Source organism: Homarus americanus, unplaced genomic scaffold (genome assembly GCF_018991925.1).
Source record: "Homarus americanus isolate GMGI-L3 unplaced genomic scaffold, GMGI_Hamer_2.0 scaffold2539, whole genome shotgun sequence".
NCBI lineage: Eukaryota > Metazoa > Arthropoda > Malacostraca > Decapoda > Nephropidae > Homarus > Homarus americanus.
This window is the reverse complement of record NW_024725489.1, coordinates 4,229,921-4,249,430: the sequence shown is the minus strand read 5'-3', so window position 1 is coordinate 4,249,430 and position 19,510 is coordinate 4,229,921. Positions and strand designations below refer to the sequence as shown.

The 19,510-nt window shown below is 37.2% G+C and overlaps 1 protein-coding gene across 9 annotated transcripts in view; it reads right to left on the bottom strand.

Annotated features, from left to right (window-relative positions):
• Nucleotides 1-7,878: 7,878 nt before the first annotated feature.
• LOC121865021 (extended synaptotagmin-1-like) overlaps nucleotides 7,879-19,510 on the bottom strand; it is a 98,492-nt gene continuing 86,860 nt past the window's right edge. For all 9 annotated transcript variants that reach the window (XM_042364317.1, XM_042364314.1, XM_042364321.1 and 6 more), the window contains 4 exons: nucleotides 14,450-14,591; nucleotides 14,109-14,204; nucleotides 13,548-13,791; nucleotides 7,879-9,736 (listed from right to left, as the gene is read on the bottom strand). In XM_042364317.1, coding sequence (XP_042220251.1) covers nucleotides 9,650-9,736; nucleotides 13,548-13,791; nucleotides 14,109-14,204; nucleotides 14,450-14,591 — 569 coding nt within the window. In that variant the 3' untranslated portion in view covers nucleotides 7,879-9,649. The remainder of the gene's footprint in view (nucleotides 9,737-13,547; nucleotides 13,792-14,108; nucleotides 14,205-14,449; nucleotides 14,592-19,510) is intronic.

Sequence of the window (19,510 nt, the reverse complement as noted above, 5' to 3'; positions counted from 1 at the left end):
TGCTTGTAACTGGTGGATTGGTCGGCTGTACATGAACTGATATGACCCGAGACTGCATGGTTTTGCAGCTACTGGAGACGTTAATCCTTCCCTTTGTATCGGCGGCAAGTTAATCCTCGTCGTGTCTGACCTAACACCTGACCCACACCACATGAGCTCACTGGCGTACTTGTTTGAAGTTGTTTCCTTAATCCTCAACAGGTTACAGGTTGTGTGTGTGGCGGGGGGCCTCATAGCAAGGGTGTAGCTCATGACGTGGCCGTGATGATGTGGGTCAGGTGTTAGGTCAGACACGACAAGGATTAACTTGCCGCCGATACAAAGGGATGGATTAACGTCTCCAGTAGCTGCAGATATGGGTGATGAGCAGACCCAAAAGTGCCGCCCCCCAAAAGTGCACACACTCTAGCTACGCCACTGACTGCAGGAGACTTTGCCAGAGGTGAGACTCAAACTGGACTCCTCGGTCAGTGATGACAGTCGTGGGAGGACCGAAACGGGAGACCCAACCAGACAGGAAGACGCGGACGGCTGACTCTGCTGTAGCATTAGACATGGGAATGGCTTCTGTCCACCTGGTGAAACGATCAATGCAGGTGTTGCCGCAGGATTTTTTTTTTTTTTTACGGGAATTAGTCCACCCAGACACAGGTCACTGACCCACATTGGGGCCTGGGGGGCTAATCCCTGTTATGAAAAAAACAAAATAAATAAAAAAAAAAAAAAATGAATTACCCCTCCCAAGAGTTTACCGTTTTCTGTGACATTCCACTAGGATGGTGAATTTAAATGTTATGCAGCTGTAATATGAATCAAAAGAGATTATAGAGACCAGTACTAATGTACGCAGTACACCAGGCGAGATTTACTGGAGATCTCTCCTACTGCACCCATCTTTGGCCAAAATCTCTTAGGGATTATGGAGAAACTTTCGCCATGGCCCTCGACATCTCCAAAGCATTTGACAGGGTACTGGGTATGGCAAAAGTCTTTACTTTTACTTTGCTCTCTAATCTTCCCTCTTATGGTTTCACTACCCCACTTTGTTCTCTAATTTCTAGCTTTCTTGAGAACCGATTCATGGCAGTTGTTGTCGAGGGATCAATCTCTCCCTCTTTCTCTTTCAATGATTTACTTCACACTACAACTAATTCTATCCATTCTCACATTGATGATTCTACTTTTCACTCTTCACATTTTCCCTTCCCCCTAACTCTCAAACTTGATTTATTTCTACAGCTGATATCATTTCATCTATCAATGCGGAACTGTGCTGCATCTCCGAATGAGGAGGTAGAAACTTGGTTAAATTCAACAGTAATAAAACACAATATTTAATAATTACACATTCCAAAATAGAAGATCTCCCACCAATCACACTTCAGGACACAATCATTCTGCCAAATTCTAAAACAGATATGCTAGGCCTCACCATTTCCTCTAATATGTCATGGAAGCCACACATCCACATTGCTAGAGCTGCCTCCCAAAAGCTGGGAATGCTATACAGATGCTGTAGCTACTTCACTTCTGTGCATTTGCTTGAAGTTTATAAGGGATGCATTCGTACTAATTTAGATTACTGCTCTATATCAGGGGTGGCTCTTATTCTGCCCATCTGTTAGATAGGGTGGAATCAAAAGCATTTCTTCTTATTAACTCTCCTCCTTTAGTTGATAATCTTCCTCACAAAGCCGAACTGTGGAATGATCTGCCGTCTTGTGTTTCCATACTCTTACAATCTGTCTCACTTCAAAAAGCTGGTTTTCTGGCATCTTCATGGTGTAGATTAATATAGCCTTTTTCCCTTCTTTTTTTAATTTCTGTTTACTCTTATTTTTCGCCCCAAGGCCCCGTTGTGGGTCGATGACCTGTGCCCAGGTGGACTATTCCCATAAAAAAATCTGGACACGTCTCCGCTGTAGTATCACCTTTATGAGAATCCTGATTATGAAGCACACCATCACAAGAATCATTCACTGTACAGGTATGCTGAAAATCTCTACAGGGTGCCAGGTCCCTCAGTGAAACAGTATTTTATTTTCCATCACGGAAATGAATGTGAGCATAAGACGGTAGCGGCACACTGGGCACTTTCTTCCAAACATATCTGGTAAATATGGTCCAGTCAGCAAAAACAAAGAGACATTTTGCATCACACTGGGATGTTTTATTGGCGAGTCTGCTCAACGCAACGAAAACAACAACAAAGCGTCTAGATGAGGATCGCCATGGTTCCCATTACCTGTACTACAGTTGAGGCCTTTCAGGATTGTGCTATAATTCTTCAATTGCTGAAGCAAGTTAGGCATTTGCAAAAGCTAAAGAAAAGACAAATGGGTGCGTCATGAAGTGTGTTTTAAAGTGCCAGCAGCTGGCTGGTAAAATAAGACCCTGAATAATGATTTAATAATACCCTGTACTAAAAAAGTTTTAAAGTGACAAATAAATGTAAATATGTCTCAGTTTATGTGTTATATTTTAGATTATCATTATTTCAGGATTTTTTTAAATTTTTACTTGAAATTATATGAAGCTCATTTGAGCACTAATCCGGACATCAAAGAACCCCTCCAAACCGTTGTCCATTTCTCGCAATAGCCGAAATCCTGCTGCTTGCCGGACGTTTTGGCCAAAGGCTGAAAATCAAACTGGAAGGGTACGGAATTCAGCAAAATGTCCTAGCGTGGATAGAAGACTTTCTACATGACCGCAAGAAGTTTGTGGTGATTAATGGCACGAAATCATCATCAGTACCTGTCACAAGCTGGGTACCACAGGGCAGTTTATTCGGCCCGTTGTAGTTTGTTTGTTTCATAAATGACATGCCTGACGTTGTATACTCCTTCATACAAATGTTTGCCGATGACGCCAAGTTATTTCAGGAAATCAAGAACCAAGCGGACTATGAAGAGCTGCAAAAGGACCTCTGTGGGCTTCAAGAATGGTCGAAGAAATGGCTGCTGAGATTCAATGTCACGAAGTGTAAGAGGATGCACCTGGGGCGTACCAAAGGTAAGGAGGCGTATCATATGTCCCAACGGGATGAAGAAACTGCACTATTTGAGACTGAATGTGAGAAGGACCTAGGCGTGTTTGTTGACAATGAGCTGAAGTTCTCGGGCCATTGCGAGAAGAAGGTAAATCATGCAAATAAATTACAGTATTGGGTCTTATAAGAAAGTCGTTCAAATATCTAGATGGTCAGTCCCTCGTAATGATCTTCAAGAGTGAAGTGCTTCCCCATCTGGAGTACTGTTACCCAGTCTGGTACCCGAGATATGCTAGGGACTGTCAGTTGGTTGAAAATGTTCAAAGGAGGGCCACCAGACTGATGCCTGCCCTTCGGCACCTCAGCTACCCTGAGAGATTGGAGCGTCTGAACTTGCCTAGCTTATACTACAGACAGGCAAGGGGTGACCTAATGGAGGTGTATAAGCATCTCAAGGGGCATCACTCAGTCGAGTGTCCTTATTTGGAGCTGGCGGACGCTCACCCCACAAGGGGTCACAGCTCAAGATTGAAGAAGCCGCAAATCCAGAAAACCGTGAGGGCAAACTTTTTCGGAGTGAGAGTTGTGAGCTCTTGGAACAATCTACCAGAAAGTGTTGTGACGGCACCGAGTGTGAGCTCTTTCAGACAAGACTTGATCAACACTGGAGCGGGTTCAGGTACATTCAGGAGCTGGTGCATGCCCAGTACTTGCCAACAGTGCGTAACAGAGACGTGACCGATCGCCCAAGCGGCTAACGAGCCGATCAATGGTGAAGAGGATAAAAATATATTTGTGGGAAAGTGCCCAGTTTGCCGCCACCTTAAGAAGAATTAGCATCCAGGAGATCTACTTCTTCAACTAAAGGATCATATTTAGTTTGACAAACATGGCAACATAGCAAGACAGGACCTGACAACCATCAAAGAATTGATGAACCAGTCTTGGATCGGCTTTGAAAATGTAAAAGGCGCTCACGAGGCCTAGTGTTGGTAGTGGTCGAAATCCCCGAGCGTATTGAATGAAGCATATCCTGCAGAACTGTTTCCCACCTAGACATAGGAAGATCCCTCTATTTAATTGCCAACGAAATGGTCTTCCATATCACTTAATTCAAACGCTCGCACTGGCCATTTCTTTGAAGATTATATGGTGTTGTTTGACTAGTTGAAATGCCATGTTCATTCAAAAACTGCTTCAGCTCAGAAGACATAAATGCAGACCCACGATCTGTGTGGATAAAAGCTGGCATGCCCAAAATAGCAAACAATTGAGTCAAACATCTGATCACAGTTATAGCAGATGTATGAGGACATGAGAATACAAGAAGAGAACCTAGAGAATTCATCCACCACAGTAAGCAGATGGCAATTAGCTGTAATACTTGGCAAAGGACCCTTAAAATCAATACTTAAGTCTTTCAAAAGGTTGAGTTGACTTTATTAACTAAGACAACTGTGGATGATAAAACCTGGGCTTGCATTCAGCACATACTCGACAAGAAGATACTCTCTTGACCTCATCAATAGAATAAGGGAAATAGTGGGTTCTCACTAAATTAACCATTCTTGTCACTCCGGGATGGCAGAGAGAATTGTGCAATTCAGCCAGCTTGTCAGAGCCCATGGATGCACAAAAGGCCATAGAAAAGGTATCAAATCTACATTCTCTTTTCCAGGTCTATAGACAATATCAAAATCATAACATGCTAGTTCGATCCTCCAGGGATGAATTTTTTCATTTTTTATTTTATCCTCAGACCTACAATCAAACATAAAAGAAACTAATTTCTGATCTGTCACCAATGTAAAGTGGCATATGTCTCCTTTTCACTGATGAGTGCTTCTGCTCACTGGCATTCAAGGTCCTGGAATAAAATGCAACCAGTCACCCAGCCTGATTTAAGACTGCAGCAATAACAGTGAAGCATCCGTTTCAACCACAAAAAGTAGATTCATTAATACAATAAACCACAGCACCTTCTATCTCCTTCAGACTCAAAAGCATCTTTAACTTCACATGGCAAGGAGAAAGAGTTGACTTGAGTGAGTGGCCTCACTTGACATGAATAGTTAACAATCCACTGTGAATAATATGAAAACATACAGAGCTCGTCATAATGACTTCATGTTATGTGGAACAGAAAGATCCCCGAGAGGCTTAAGATGTTCAGGATCAGGATCGTGTGGACAAGGGCTTTACAAATGTTATCAGCTGCTGGAGTTATATTCTTGCACTCTTACAAATGGTGAAACAGCTTATGGGATTTATTTTCAAGAGAAGCCAATTTGAAGGAATGAAGTGCGATACCGTGTCGAGTTTGCGAGGGCGAGCGAGAATCCTAGTTCCTGCCCTGCGAGACATCCTAGAGAACCATTTGCCACTGAAGTCAGATTGTTTTGATTCCCAGTCATCAGAGAATCTGAGGACTGTATTGAAATTGTCAGTTTTGCATTTTAGAAAGTCATCAATCATTAGAAAGAAACAAGTAGACTCCTTATCGGGATCCTACACAGGACACTGGCTGCGTATCCTCAACATGGTCACTTCTGTTGGGTGGCCATTAGATAACAAAGGTAAGGTAACGAACTTATTTTTTTATTATTGATGTAACTTTTTCAAATTGATGCTGTAGATACCAAAATACTGTACCTTAGGGTTGGCAACCAGTTCTCCACTCAAACATTCTTGGACTGTTTTGACCAATCCTCCAAGGTTTTTCATATCTCTGGGGACCCAGTTTTTAATTTTATTCATCCATACTATTGTCTGCTTTCCCTGGCCCTCCTACCCTCAACTTTGCCAATTAATATTTGTTATCCCCTCATCCTTAATTATAGGACTCCAGTATCTCTTTTATTTACATACCCTGTAAGTATTTTTGTTAGTTTTTGCTCTAGATAAGGAACCCACTTTATTTTTATGTATGCTACAGGTAATATGATTGGTGTCAAAAGCAAACTTTTGTTTGGAAATGATCAGTCATATCATTTTTCTTGCTCTTCCGAGAAAAGGACTTCAATGTACCGTACTGCATCATACAAATCTGTTAATCTTTCAATCAATTACATTATTCAACATCATACCAACTACAGTACAGCATATGTAATAAAAAATATATATCAGTAAGCTTTATTAATCATCTATAATTACCTTCACCATTACATTGATTGTAAAATGGACATTTCGAGAGTTCAAAGATCTGTTTTATTATGAAATGAAAAGTAAAGGTCAAATTACAACACAAGACAAATTTTTAAGGACCAAATCTATTGCACTAGAGCACCACACAGAAAGGAGGGTTTCAATAGGAATAGTTCTGGTAAGGAAACATTATTTCCTAACACTGGTCAACATAAAAATGGATTTGGTAGTCAGATGTACGGTTTGCAGAACATTTTCAGTTAAGTACAATTTGAAATTGTAGATTATACCATACCTAGTGATTTAAATTATAATTAACCTTCAGTTAGTATGAAAGACTCCCGTAATAGAAAATTAAAACCATTGTACTTCCTTTAATTTTCAAGTTATAATTTACTGCGATCAGACAGTTTAGTCTGACAGGCGCATTAGATAACGAGATGGGCTCAGCTCTTGAAAAAATTTGGGAGAGCTGAAATGTGCATAATTTGTTGGCATTTTCAAATTAAATACAAAATTAAAAGAATACCTCATTTTAAATATAGTCAACAATAATATGAATCTTAAGAGAACAATTCCACAAAGTACATGTAGGCTGGTAACCAGGTAGTATCGCCAACACAGAAAAATGACCAAAATGGTACAGATAAATGTTTAAGATTCTGTCTATAAATATTTCCTTGTAAATGTGTATTGGTCAGCAACAGACTCCTCAGGTACAGACACTACGTAACATTTCAACTTTTACACTTATTTTCTCTTTATAAATCATCCATTACTCCATTACAGTAGTGACTTCAGTTTTTGCAATTTCATTGGACTTTTCAGTACAGTACTAACTGAAAAAAGTTTTTTTTTTTCATTGAGAACAATTAAATTACAGTACAGTATTTGTAAGGAGATTTTATTAAGAGTCAATGGAATATGTCATGGCTCCCTGACAAATTTTCAAAGCACTATGAAGGCAATATGAGCTTTATATATTTATGAATTTACCTAATATGAAAACCCTAGAAACCTTGAGCACAATTTTAGGCACTGGTTCCTCTACAAGCATTGAAAAAAAAAATCCTTGGGGATTCAATCACAAAAAAAAAAACTACCATGACTTTAATCCTAAATCATTTCTTCCATAATTGTATCTAAAAAAAATAATCCATTTAGATGTTATTCCCTTCTCCCTTGCAAATTATGATGTCTATAACAATAATAATTATACCAAGCTAAGCCTGTGAGTGACCTTGTGACTGGGCACACAGTAACACTACTGCTAAAAGTATCTTTGTCATTGTACCATATAACTGAATCACCAGCTCATGTATCCTGGTAATGGATCTCGACAAAAAACAAGCATCTTGCATCAACATCGTGTCTGAACTTTATATGTTAAAAAGGTGAAGAGCCCACTTTGTGTAAATAAGTGTATAATATGTAGTAATATATAGACATTTAAGGCAAAGAATGTTACATTTTATGGATGGCTTTCACTCAGACTACAACAAGCTTATCAAATAAAATATAGCACCAATTCCCAAACAGTTTCATGCTTTATATTTTCTTTAATCCACAGCTCACCATAGTTTATATTACTAAGAGTTTGCATTATCAGATCAAGGAAATTCAACAATGTTTACCAACCTGTCACTTGAGAGCTAAAACAAGGCTATAACAAAATACAGTACTTAACCCTTAAGCCCCAGGTTAGGGTGCTGCTGGCAATCCGAGATAAATCGAGACAAATGTAAGCTTAAAAAAAAAATTTGGCGGGAAAATAGGCGGACGTTCTGGAACGTCACCCGGGGCCTAAGGGTTAAAAGAACTACATTGTATTTCAAGAGTTCACAGAAATAATTTTAAATGACCATGTGTTCACCCTAAAATGAACACCTAACATTGTCAAAATGTTCAATCCCCTGGTCTCCATGATGTAGATAATTTTGAAAGGTTTCTTGCCAAAGGGGTACCACTGCATACACAAAATATAATGGTCATACTCCAAAATATAGGGTATCAATTATTGTGCTCACTATTTTTTTCATGTGAACCTTTGAAACTTCCCACCTCTGTCCATGGATCTAACACAAAGTTTCAGGCCTTTCCTAAATATGCAAATTACAGTACTGTATATATGCTCACATTGATGCCCATTTTGAGTTTTCTGGAAAAAAACAAACAAGACTAGCAAATGAATTTTTGATTAGCTACTACTTCACTGACATGTGGGCATTCATCAATATTAGAGATACACCACATACAGTAGCTATTTGTAGCAAAACTCGTCAAAAACAGGAAAATCATGACAAGGAATTCACCAAATTCAAATTATTTTTTAAAGCCTGTTAGATAAATAATTAAGTGAAATATAAAAATATCAGAAACAATGTCCTGAGAAAGACCAAGTTGGCACATTTGTATAATATATTGAGATTGCTTACTCTAGGATTGAACACAAAATTAATTTACACACCAAGTTCTATACACAACCTCAACGTGGGGCATAAGGTATGAACAAGAAAATCTTTTTGTGCCACATTTGGTAGAGTATTGCTTCATACTAGAAGCAGAAAAAATCTTGACTACTAAAAATATGCATGGCAAACAAGAATGTCTGCAATACCTGGGTAAACTTAAAATGCATTACACTGTATCTAAACATAACTATTTGTGCACAATACTTTGTGCTGTAGACTACAGTATGACAAAAACAATCCTGGATTGAAAAACACTACTTAAGGCCACACCATATAAACTTTAAATACAAAGAACAAAAATTTATATTTAAAAGTACATTTACAATTGTTTTTCAGTTATTAAAAACTAACATACTTGGTACTAATTAAGTTCCCTAAACACTATTATTAGAAATTTTTAGGTTACCCGGTACACTAATATAGTATCTATATAATGAATTTCTTTATGCAGTAAACAGTTTTAAAGGGTGGTAAAAAAGTTAGGTTTACTGTAAGCACAACAGAATTACTGTGATACCTGCTCCCTTTCTTTGTGGTTTCCCCCTTAAGAGTGTCCATTCTTAGTAGGTAATGAAGTGTGCTGGCCGGATGTGTTCCATCATTCCAGGAATTGTAGGAGTATATTTCTTTCTGCACTAAAATGGTTTTGCTTAATCCCCAAAATATATATATTAAGCACTTTTATCTCAAATATACTTCACAATCATTTTTATGTATATCAAGCAATTTAAGTAACTAGCATGAAATTTTTTCATTCTGGGTTCTTTATTGAATCTGTAATTATTTTACCAATCATGATAAAGCAAACATAATTGTAACACGAAATAACAATTCACATTAAGAGCTGATAACCTGAACAAGGCCCTCAACTTTGTATATTAATTTCATAAAAAAAATTCTGACTAAAATTTGTGTCTTGCTGCAATAAGAACCCTTAAGTTTTCTTCCTTTTCTTCTTACTCTTGGCCAGATCTGCCAACTTGGTTATTCTTCGTAGACTACCTCTCCAACTTCCTACTCGACTCAGCACACTTCGCCTTCCTCACTCATCATCTTCATCCATGGCTGGGGCAATGTCATACCACTGTGTCACCTTGTTGGAATCTAGAAGCCCACAGTCTAGGTGTACCTGGACATAAACCAAAGTCAATGTTACAAAAACAAAATATTAGACTACAGGTGCATACTGTGGCCTATAAATCAACCATTGAAGCTCCAATTTTTGTGTTCAAACTAGGGATCGTCTAATACAAGAGGTATAAAATGTCAGCCTCTAAGTACGCTCCACCACTTAACATCAGATTTTCACTTTACCTTACTGGTAGGTCTCCGTCACTTAATTTCCAGCACTCGCAAAATTTTTTTACCTTACTGTAGCATTTTTCCAGAAGGGTAACTGCTGTTACTGAACTCTGCCTGAGGTCAGTGTTTACACTAGTCATTATGGGAGCCCCTACACATACAGACACCTTTCAAAACCAAAAAATCTCTGATAACTACGGTTTCTTACAAACAAACATTATTAGGGCAGTTACTTGTCATATTTGTTGTTAAATTGTTTAAAAATGCAGTTTCGTGGTTTTTGTTTACATTTACATGAATGTGGTGTAAAATTGTAAACATGACAGGTGCCTGGGAACAGCTGACAGGCCTGCAGCTGCTCGGCCAGTGCTGCCAACACTTTTTCATGAAAGTCACTAGTCATCCCTAAAGTTGCTACACAGTCACTGAACACATTCTGGAGAAATACCAGTACAGGTTGTACCTCTCTAGGCTGGCATTCTGTGGTCCGAAAACTCCCGTGGTCCGGAACGATTTTAGTTTGTCCAATAGGTAGATGGGCAGCCCCCACCCCCCCCTTTTTTTTTATCTTAATTATTATTATTATTACAGGAGTATTAAATTTTTGCCCCTCAGGCCCCAATGTGGATCAGTGAACTATGCCCGGGTGGGCTAATCCCTTTTAAAAAAAAAGCCGCGGGAAATTAAGGTTTGTTTACATCCGGCAGTTCGGCTGCTCTCTCTCTCTCTCTCTCTCTGCTTGTCTATACAGAGTACAACATTTAACCCTTCAATATATATGAGCAGTAAATAAGTGTTGCTTTCATATTCTTATGTAGAGTAATGACGATATGTTTTCACATGTGCGCACTTACATACGCGCAGTCTCACTTTTTTTTTTACCATTAATGGTAGCTACTTATATTGTTCCATTTATTAACATTAAATAACATTACAGGTACTTCAAACAACCATATTAATTTTTTTACATTAATTTTACTACAGCTGAAATCAGGGTCTTATTTTCTTCAGCTTTATATGTAGAACCAATCAGTCACTGGTTTTGCAAGCTTTAACATAAACAATGCCGGCAGCCGTCTCGTCTCCTCTAATATTCCACGTATTATTAATAAATTGTATTGCTAATTTTGCACACACGTACATTAATTCAATAAAAACAAATTCAGAAACATTAATTAAAATATATATGAACAGTAAATAAGTGTTGCTTTCATATTCTTATGAAAAGTAATGACGATATGTTTTCACGTGTGCGCATGTGCACTTACATACGCGATCTCTCTTTTTTCTTTACCATTATCGTTAGCTACTTCTATTGTTCCATTTATTAACATTAAATAACATTACTTAAAACAACTATATTAATTTTACTACAGCTACAACCAAGGTCTTATTTTCTTCAGTTTTATATGTAGAACCAGTCAGTCACTGGTTTTGTAATCAACGAAAACAATGCTGTGTCATTTCCTCGTGTGTTTTAAAATTCTACGTATTATTAATGAATTGTATTGCTCATTTTCCACACAAACATTAATTCAATAAAAAAGACATTCAGTAATAAACAATAATGAATCTTTTGTACATAAGAGAAATGACGCTGTTTACACGATTATACACGTCGTCTGCACGTTGGCGGGCCATTCAAACCTGTCGAAATTCAAGTTTCCGCCATCAAAATTTGTATTTATTAATTTTTTTGTGTTCTAATAAAATACGTTAAGAATTAAAAACTCGCGAAATTTGAGAAGCTAATATACGACATTTAACCCTTCAATATGTCTTCAAAGAGACCATGATGCAGAGAAAGTGGTGCTAGTGCTTCCAAGCATAAGCACAAGTCACTATCTATCCAGGAAAAGGGTGAATTTCCATGGTCCGGCACCGGTCAGGTCCCGAGGTTGCCGGACTAGAGAGGTACAACCTGTACTGTACATGTAAGACATTATCTAAAGAGAATAATTGTTAATGATTTGGCTAAATGCCAAAAACTGTCGCAAGTGGCAACTATGCGATCAACAGATGAATGACTTCTCTGTTGTACAGTATTCCTCACGTCCTACCTGTATTTATTTATACATAACGTCGATTTAAAGCGATTCAATTGAAGATTGTTGATTTAAAGCGACACCCACAATTAAGGGCAATGTTTTAATTTAAAGCGCGAGTCAATCTGGTGCATCATATTTAAAATTTTGCGTCTAATGTTTCTCTGGGCACACTACACTGTCCTAAGGGCAAAGCTGTACTGTACATGTACTCAAAATAATGTACTAAATGATTACTAATATTTTTGTCGAGTGCAAACTATAGCATGTTTATATTCAAATTAATCACTATCTTATAAGAATTCCAGCAATGTAAATTATATTCTCCCTGGCCACTTCTGTGACATTTTATAAGAAAAAAACAAACTCAAAGCTAAAGGACATGTCAATGTCCCCCCCATCTTCCCAGCCAGGGTTTGGTGTTTTAAGCTTAAAGTTTTTATTTTATATAATATCAGACTAAAGTTAGAAGAATATAATTTGCTTTGCTGGAATCCTTGCAAGACAGCGAATAATTAGAATATGAACGTCAATAATTTTGCACAAGATACAATTTTTTGCTCTAATATAATTCTTAAATTAGAACTAAAATTTTCATGTCTAATGCGAGCTACAGCATGTTTATATTCAAATTAATCACTATCTTATAAAAATGCCAGCAAGGTTAATTAAATTTTCCCATGTTAGTTCAGTAACATTATATAAGAGAAAAACTTAGTCACTCTTAAGGACAGATAAATAAATAAGCACTAGACCTTGGCATCAACTGTCATACATATCACCTCACCCCCCCCATCTTCCCAGTCAGTAAACAGACCATTTCGCATCCCTTAATTTTAGCTGTGTTGATTTATGAGTGTTTGTTTTAACATAATACCACAAAAAATACTACATAATACTACATCTGACGAAATTTATGTAGCCGTATATCCAGATCTATCTCGACAACATCAATGCTAGTCGTCAACGTAGTATTGAGGACTTCCTCGCCCGCAACACACCACAGCCAGCCCAAGTCAGTGATAGTGATATTGACAGTGAGGATATGGACTTTGAGAGGTTTGTCTGGGAGGCCCTGCAAACCTCTGCGAGTAGTGAAAGTGATTCACCGGAGGGCAAGTAATCTGCCCTCTGCCTCGGAACCAGCCGCCATCCACATGTGCCGAACCAGCTTTTCTACAAACGTAAGTGTTAAAAACCTAATATTATTGATATTTCTCATAATTATTATTTATGTGTGCATACCATCATAAAATTAAGATATAATTTTTACTACAACGTATGTATTGTGTCGGCAAAAAGTGGAGTTTGGGGGTCGGCCCAGTCTCTATTTCAATTAATCCCATATGTTCTGTTATTTCATTTACGTGTTTCTCGTTCACATGTTTCTCATTTTAGTATATTAAAAAAAAACTAATAATTAAACACTCCATTGACATGACATAAGCCAAACTCAAACCATCAACTTAAAGCTAATGAAGCCTTGAAATCTCACTCATGCTGTTCTCCAATAACAAACCTACTATTATAACTTTTAGTGCAATCTTTTCATAAACAATTTTCTTTGGAATATGAAATATGGAAGAAACTAACCTGTCCCATTTTAGGGGATCTCTGTAGGAATAAGAGTCCCTTCTTGTTGACGACATTTACTTCTAGAGTACGCCGTGTCAGCTCATTGGAAGGAATGGAGTACTCAAACCTCTCATCATATTTAGGGTTGCAACTATCTTTGATCACATCTGTCTTACGCTTACTGTCTTTAGAGCGATCAGGAAGGAGATATAATTTCACATATGGATCTGGTAACTCTCCATCGTCCTCAACTGGCAAGTTTCTGCAGATAAAACAAGAAATTGTCAAACTCGCCTTTCAAGGATGTACAGTATAATATGGAAATAATAATAGCTGGTCTTTTGTTTCTCAAAAGTGCCAGTTCTTCTATAGAATTCACTAATGTTTAAAACACTAACAGTCAAGGACCTATTCACTATCTTGACTGCTTACTGTGAGTACATTACCCAATAGTATGGGGACTTCAAACCCAATAAGGTTTTTAACAAATTGAAAATGGAAGCAACCACAAAAACAAACCTAGTACATTTAATAAACTTACATACAGTATTGTATTGAGAAGTACAAATTTTTACATACGTAATCTGGTGGATAACAATAACAAGGTTGCTGCGTGGCCCAAACTTCACAGTCAGCTCAATACGGCCGAGTCCGTGAATTCCAGCCGCATTTGTTCTGAAAATAATTGAAGAGGTTATATATAAATACTATATTCAGAGTTGCAAGGATGCTTTCTGATGGCTTTGGCACATCAATTGACAATAAAAAGATAACTTGCAGAAAGATATGAGAAAGGGCAAGACCTCAAAATTCAAGAAGAATCTATTACATATACCTGTACAGTTCAGCTGGAAGAGTTGGTACAACATTCCTAAATTTATTAAAAACCCACAACTGATCAGCCCAGTACCATAACTTACCTCTGTCTAAGATCAGTGTCATCACCAGGTGTTGCAGATGGTCCCATTTGCATGAGAGGAGATGCTGCTGATGACATTACCTCCTCAATGCTCTCTACCACAGCAGGCTCATTCACTGTGCTCTCTGGTTTAACTGGCACATCTGGAATACAAGTTGAAGTGAACAGTCATAAAATAGCAGGTATAGTATTTGTAAGTCAAATGAGAGGACTAATTATGTGTACATGACAAGTATTTGAAGGATAAAACTTATTCCCCACAAAATGTTTAAATCCATAGTTAATGAAAATTAAAAAATAAATACTGTATGGACTTGTGCTTGGGTTATGGGTATGGGGGGGGTAAATAATGGCCGTTCCAGGCAAGGGGGTACTGGAGGCAACCAGGACCGAGTGCCAGCTGTGAAAAGGGTTCTTGCAGGTTTAACTATTTTCTGTATTCTTCACACCCACGTCAATTATATAGAGAATTGTGCCACACACAAATGGTGACAAGCATTATCAAATAAATTTATTATACTCCACTCAAGGTTGTTTGTGAGGTTTTTCCCCACATACCTTAAGGGAAATAGTGTAAGGGTGAATAGCATCTGAGTGAATATTACACTTGCCTCCTGACCCCAAGACAGCCAGTTAAACTCCTTCAGGTACAAAAATTGGTGCCAAACTTTACAGTTAAGGAAGGAAAGGCTGTAAAGTGCAGTACCACAAATTTTTTCTGTGTGAACCAAATCTTAATCTTCAGTGTACTGTATCCACACTGCCCCTATAGAGATGTTAGATCAAAAGGTCTTCATTTTAAGTGCAGACTAGAATCTGTAGTCTAATTAAACAAAAATTCTTCTATAATCACTGCTGCCCTGATATGGGATTATTAGGTCCTTTCTCTACTATAATCACTCTTAAGCTCTTAACCCTTAAAACAAATGGAACTTTTTAAGAAGACTATTTGCTTTGACTGAAAAATTAGGGTTTTAAAAAAGGGTAAGCATATCAAAATTTTCCCATGAAAATAAGAAGTTTCACTCACTGAATACGTACAGTGGTATAATATTTATACACACTTCAGCAGATAGCCATAGGCTTTTATAATCCAGAGTCCCTCCTGACCCCTCAACTGATAATTATACAACCGGTTCCTCTGTCAACACCCCACCCCTCCCAACCAGCAGGGGAGGCAGATGGCCGTGGGTGGTGACGATTAATGGGATGAAGGTGATTTAAGGCTTAAAAATTTATCTTACAAAATGTCACAACTTGACTTAGCAGAATAATACTTGCATTGCTGAAATCCTTACAAGACGGCAATTAATTTGAGTATAAACATCTCATAATATGCACAAGATAAAAACTTTAGTCCTTTACCTTAGTGCATTTGAGGGGAGTACAGTAATGTTGCTCAAAATTATGGCTTTTTCACAGGGGAAAATGTCTGTATAACTAGCCCCCAGTGGTCAGGATATTATGGTATCGAATGTTACAGGGTATTTAAATTAAATTTTGATTAGTTCTGTACATGCTATAGACTGGTAGAAGCTGACGGTGGACCCATGAAAGGGTTATCTGCCTCTGTCATTCTTATTGGGCAAAATATTGTTTGTTATTTATTAATTAGTAAGTATATGTTACTAATAATATGAACTTAATAATACTAGTACTGAACCATTTATATACAGTAAAATACTTATTTTTCATTTGGCTTGTCATTTAAAGATATCATATTGGAAATGTCTTGTAGATAATTTATTAAGGGATCATTATGGTATCAAATTCATCTGCCTATCACAGTTAGCCATGCTTGAGTGAGGAAGGAGGGGAGAAAAGTTAGTGCGTGACCCTCTCCACCCCCCCACCCCTCAAAAAAAAGGTTCCCCTCCAGCCATCCGTGCGACTGCTTTCTCGCTCCATATTTTAAAATGTCATGATATACCTTACATGACATCCAAGGCATACAACTTTGCTCATTTATACTTATAATTATCACAATCTCCCTAAAAATACTTAACTGTCTTTATTCAAGACAACTTCAGGTCATTAGAACCACTAATCCCCCACCCAAGAAAGGGTGACCCATCATTCCATTGGTAGGTCAGTAATATGAGACCACTAATCCCCCATCCTACCTCCATCTGATATTGTATCAGGTTAGGTCAGATCTACCCCCAAAATAATTTGGCTTTTGTCTTTATTCAAGACATCTTCAGGTCATGAGACCCACTAATCGCCCACTCAAAAAAGAGTGACCCGACATTCCATCTCCGTAAATTCAGTTGCCTCTGAAGACGTTGTGAATAAAGACGAAAGCCAAGGCACTCCCGTGTATACTTAGTTAACCGAGAGGTAGCAGTGAACAACACACGTGGTGGCGGCAGGACATAGACTGAGCAGTGGAAAGCTCAATTTAACAGAAATTTCAATTTAATGAACAGGGGTGGCTCGAATTAGTTCATTAAATAGAGAAAATTCTGTATGTTGGGGTTAATTTTTAGTTCATTAAATAGAGAAAATTCTGTATGTTGGGATTAAATTTCAGTTCAGAAATTCGGGTAGATACTTTGTTTCTTTAACTCAGTTACATGGACACCCATATAAATGTGCAAAAAAGTAAATGACAACTATTATAGGGTAAAAAATCAAAGGGAAGAAACATTTGTGTGTGCTGAAATTATTATGAAACACGAAGAAGGCATTAGAACCAATGCACACTAATGAATATGGCATGTCATCATTGACTACCTGTACAATCAGCCATTTGATATGTAAACAAAGCTGCCGGTAATACAACATACACACCTCCAAGCAAGATAAAATATAGTACTGTATTCTATTTTTTTTTATTTATTATTGTACAGTATACTGTACAGTACTGTATTTAGTTTATATTTAATGTTTTGTTAATTCTATTACTGGTATACAGTACTTTGTATGTAGTATACTTTTTCTGTGAGTTGGAATCAATTACCCAATATCCCATTGAAATAATAGATTTGGTTAACGAACGACTCTGTGGAACGAATTGTGTTCGTTAACCGAGGGACCACTGTAATTAATATTTTATACAATAACAGGTCTGCTTACCAATTGTGAACACATTTTGTTTGAATAAATGGACAACTACACAAAGATTTTCTATGAACCAAACAGCTATTTTTATAGAAGGGGGCCTGGGTTACGGGCATGGAAATAGTATAGGCAGGTTTCGTTGATCGTTAACCGATTTCATGTTTTTGGGGGCATGATACTGGGGTTTGCTCGTCACTGGGGAACCATACCCAGTTTTCCTATTTGTTCTGTTATTCGAGATACAAAAATTCACTTATCGTGGTTTTCCAGGAACCTATCCTATTCACTAAGCGAGGGATATCTGTAATAATAAAAAATAATAAATAATAATAATTATAAATAATAATAATAAATAATAATAATAAATAATATTTTTATTATTATAATTATTACAGTATTATTTTTATTATTTATGCTAATAATAATAATGACACTACCACTAATTATACTGCGATACAGTAATAATAAAGACAATTCCTTTAGGAAAATGACTTGCAAAGTCTACACAGTAAAATTAACCAAAGAAATTTGACAATTTTATCTTATTTAAATGGGCCACAAATCTAAAGTGTGGAAAAGTTAAAGCAAATCAATACTGCAGTAACTGATCATGCTGTAAAGATGTGGAACATACGTACACACAGAGGGAAGCCATATCCCCCTACTAGTACTGTAAAAATTTACAAGGACCTATTCCAAGAGAATTGTGGAAAAACAGGAGCTAAAGATGTGAGAGGCCCCAAGATGGTCAGCACCGCCTCTAGAGAAAAACAATCATCATTAGCCTCACCAACAAAAAAAAAAAAAAGAATAATACAAAACAGGAGTGGCATGCTGTATGATCTGTATAGGTTTTCATTTCCAAAGTCTCTCATTATCCAGGGCTCTCAAAAATAAATAAAAATCTTACCAAAATACTGGTATTTTATTTGTCAAAATTTCATGCATAATACAAAATTAGAAATTATTTTGAGTGGTTTATTCATAATATAAAAAACAACCCAATCACTGCAGTTATGATCAGATTTAATACGGTACACAGTACTGTACAGTATAATAAATCGTAGCAGCAGTTCTTGGATAAAAATTTAAAACATATTAGAAACTTCAGGAATGATACCAAATATAAATAAGCTCAGAGTATCTCAACCTCATTTCCAGGTTATAGAAGTAAACAACCCTAAATGACTAGAAAGAAAATAATACCTCAAGAAATTTTAGAATTTAAAATTAGCAAGATGCAACGAACTGAAAATTATGCCAAACTTTAATACTGTACAGAATTTGTGCCTAAGGCATTTGCATGGGCATCCACTAGGGGCCTCCAGCTTGTGTCAAAGGAAAACAACTTTTGGTTGGGTCAGGGGTTTAACGCAGTCATTTTTCGAAGGTCAGACAAGCAGGTACAGTATGTGAGGTCTCAGCAGATCAGGTCAGTTACCTCAGGTTATCAAGGTGGACTCTCCTATACCCAAGACTCGGCAGTTTGACATTACCAGTAAAATTAGAACAGACCATACAGAACAGACCATTCTCCCAGCAACATGTCCTTCAGTTTTGTACAAGACACCATCATGATACTGACCACTTCTGTTTTGGATACTGTTGCAGTATTTACTCTGATGGAATGCTGAGATTATAAGTGAAGGAAAATATATATTTGTATAAAAAATTATGATTTTACCGTGGTACCGGTCTCTTGTATAAAGTTTAGTGTCACAGCCAAGATTTCATACCAGTTGTCATTTTTATTTTACGGTGATTCTACTTTAATACAGGGGGTCCCCAGGTTACAAATGAGTTCCGTTCCTCAGGACGTTCTTAAGTCAGATTTGTGCGCAAGTTGGAATGCATGCTATTTGCATGCAACTTACAGAACAAGGTTTAAAATCACACTATATAATAGCCTAAGTCCTTATAGACATCTAAAATACATTACGAACAAAATTAATATAATGACAACGAACAGTAAATGAAAGTAAATAAAATACTGTAAATT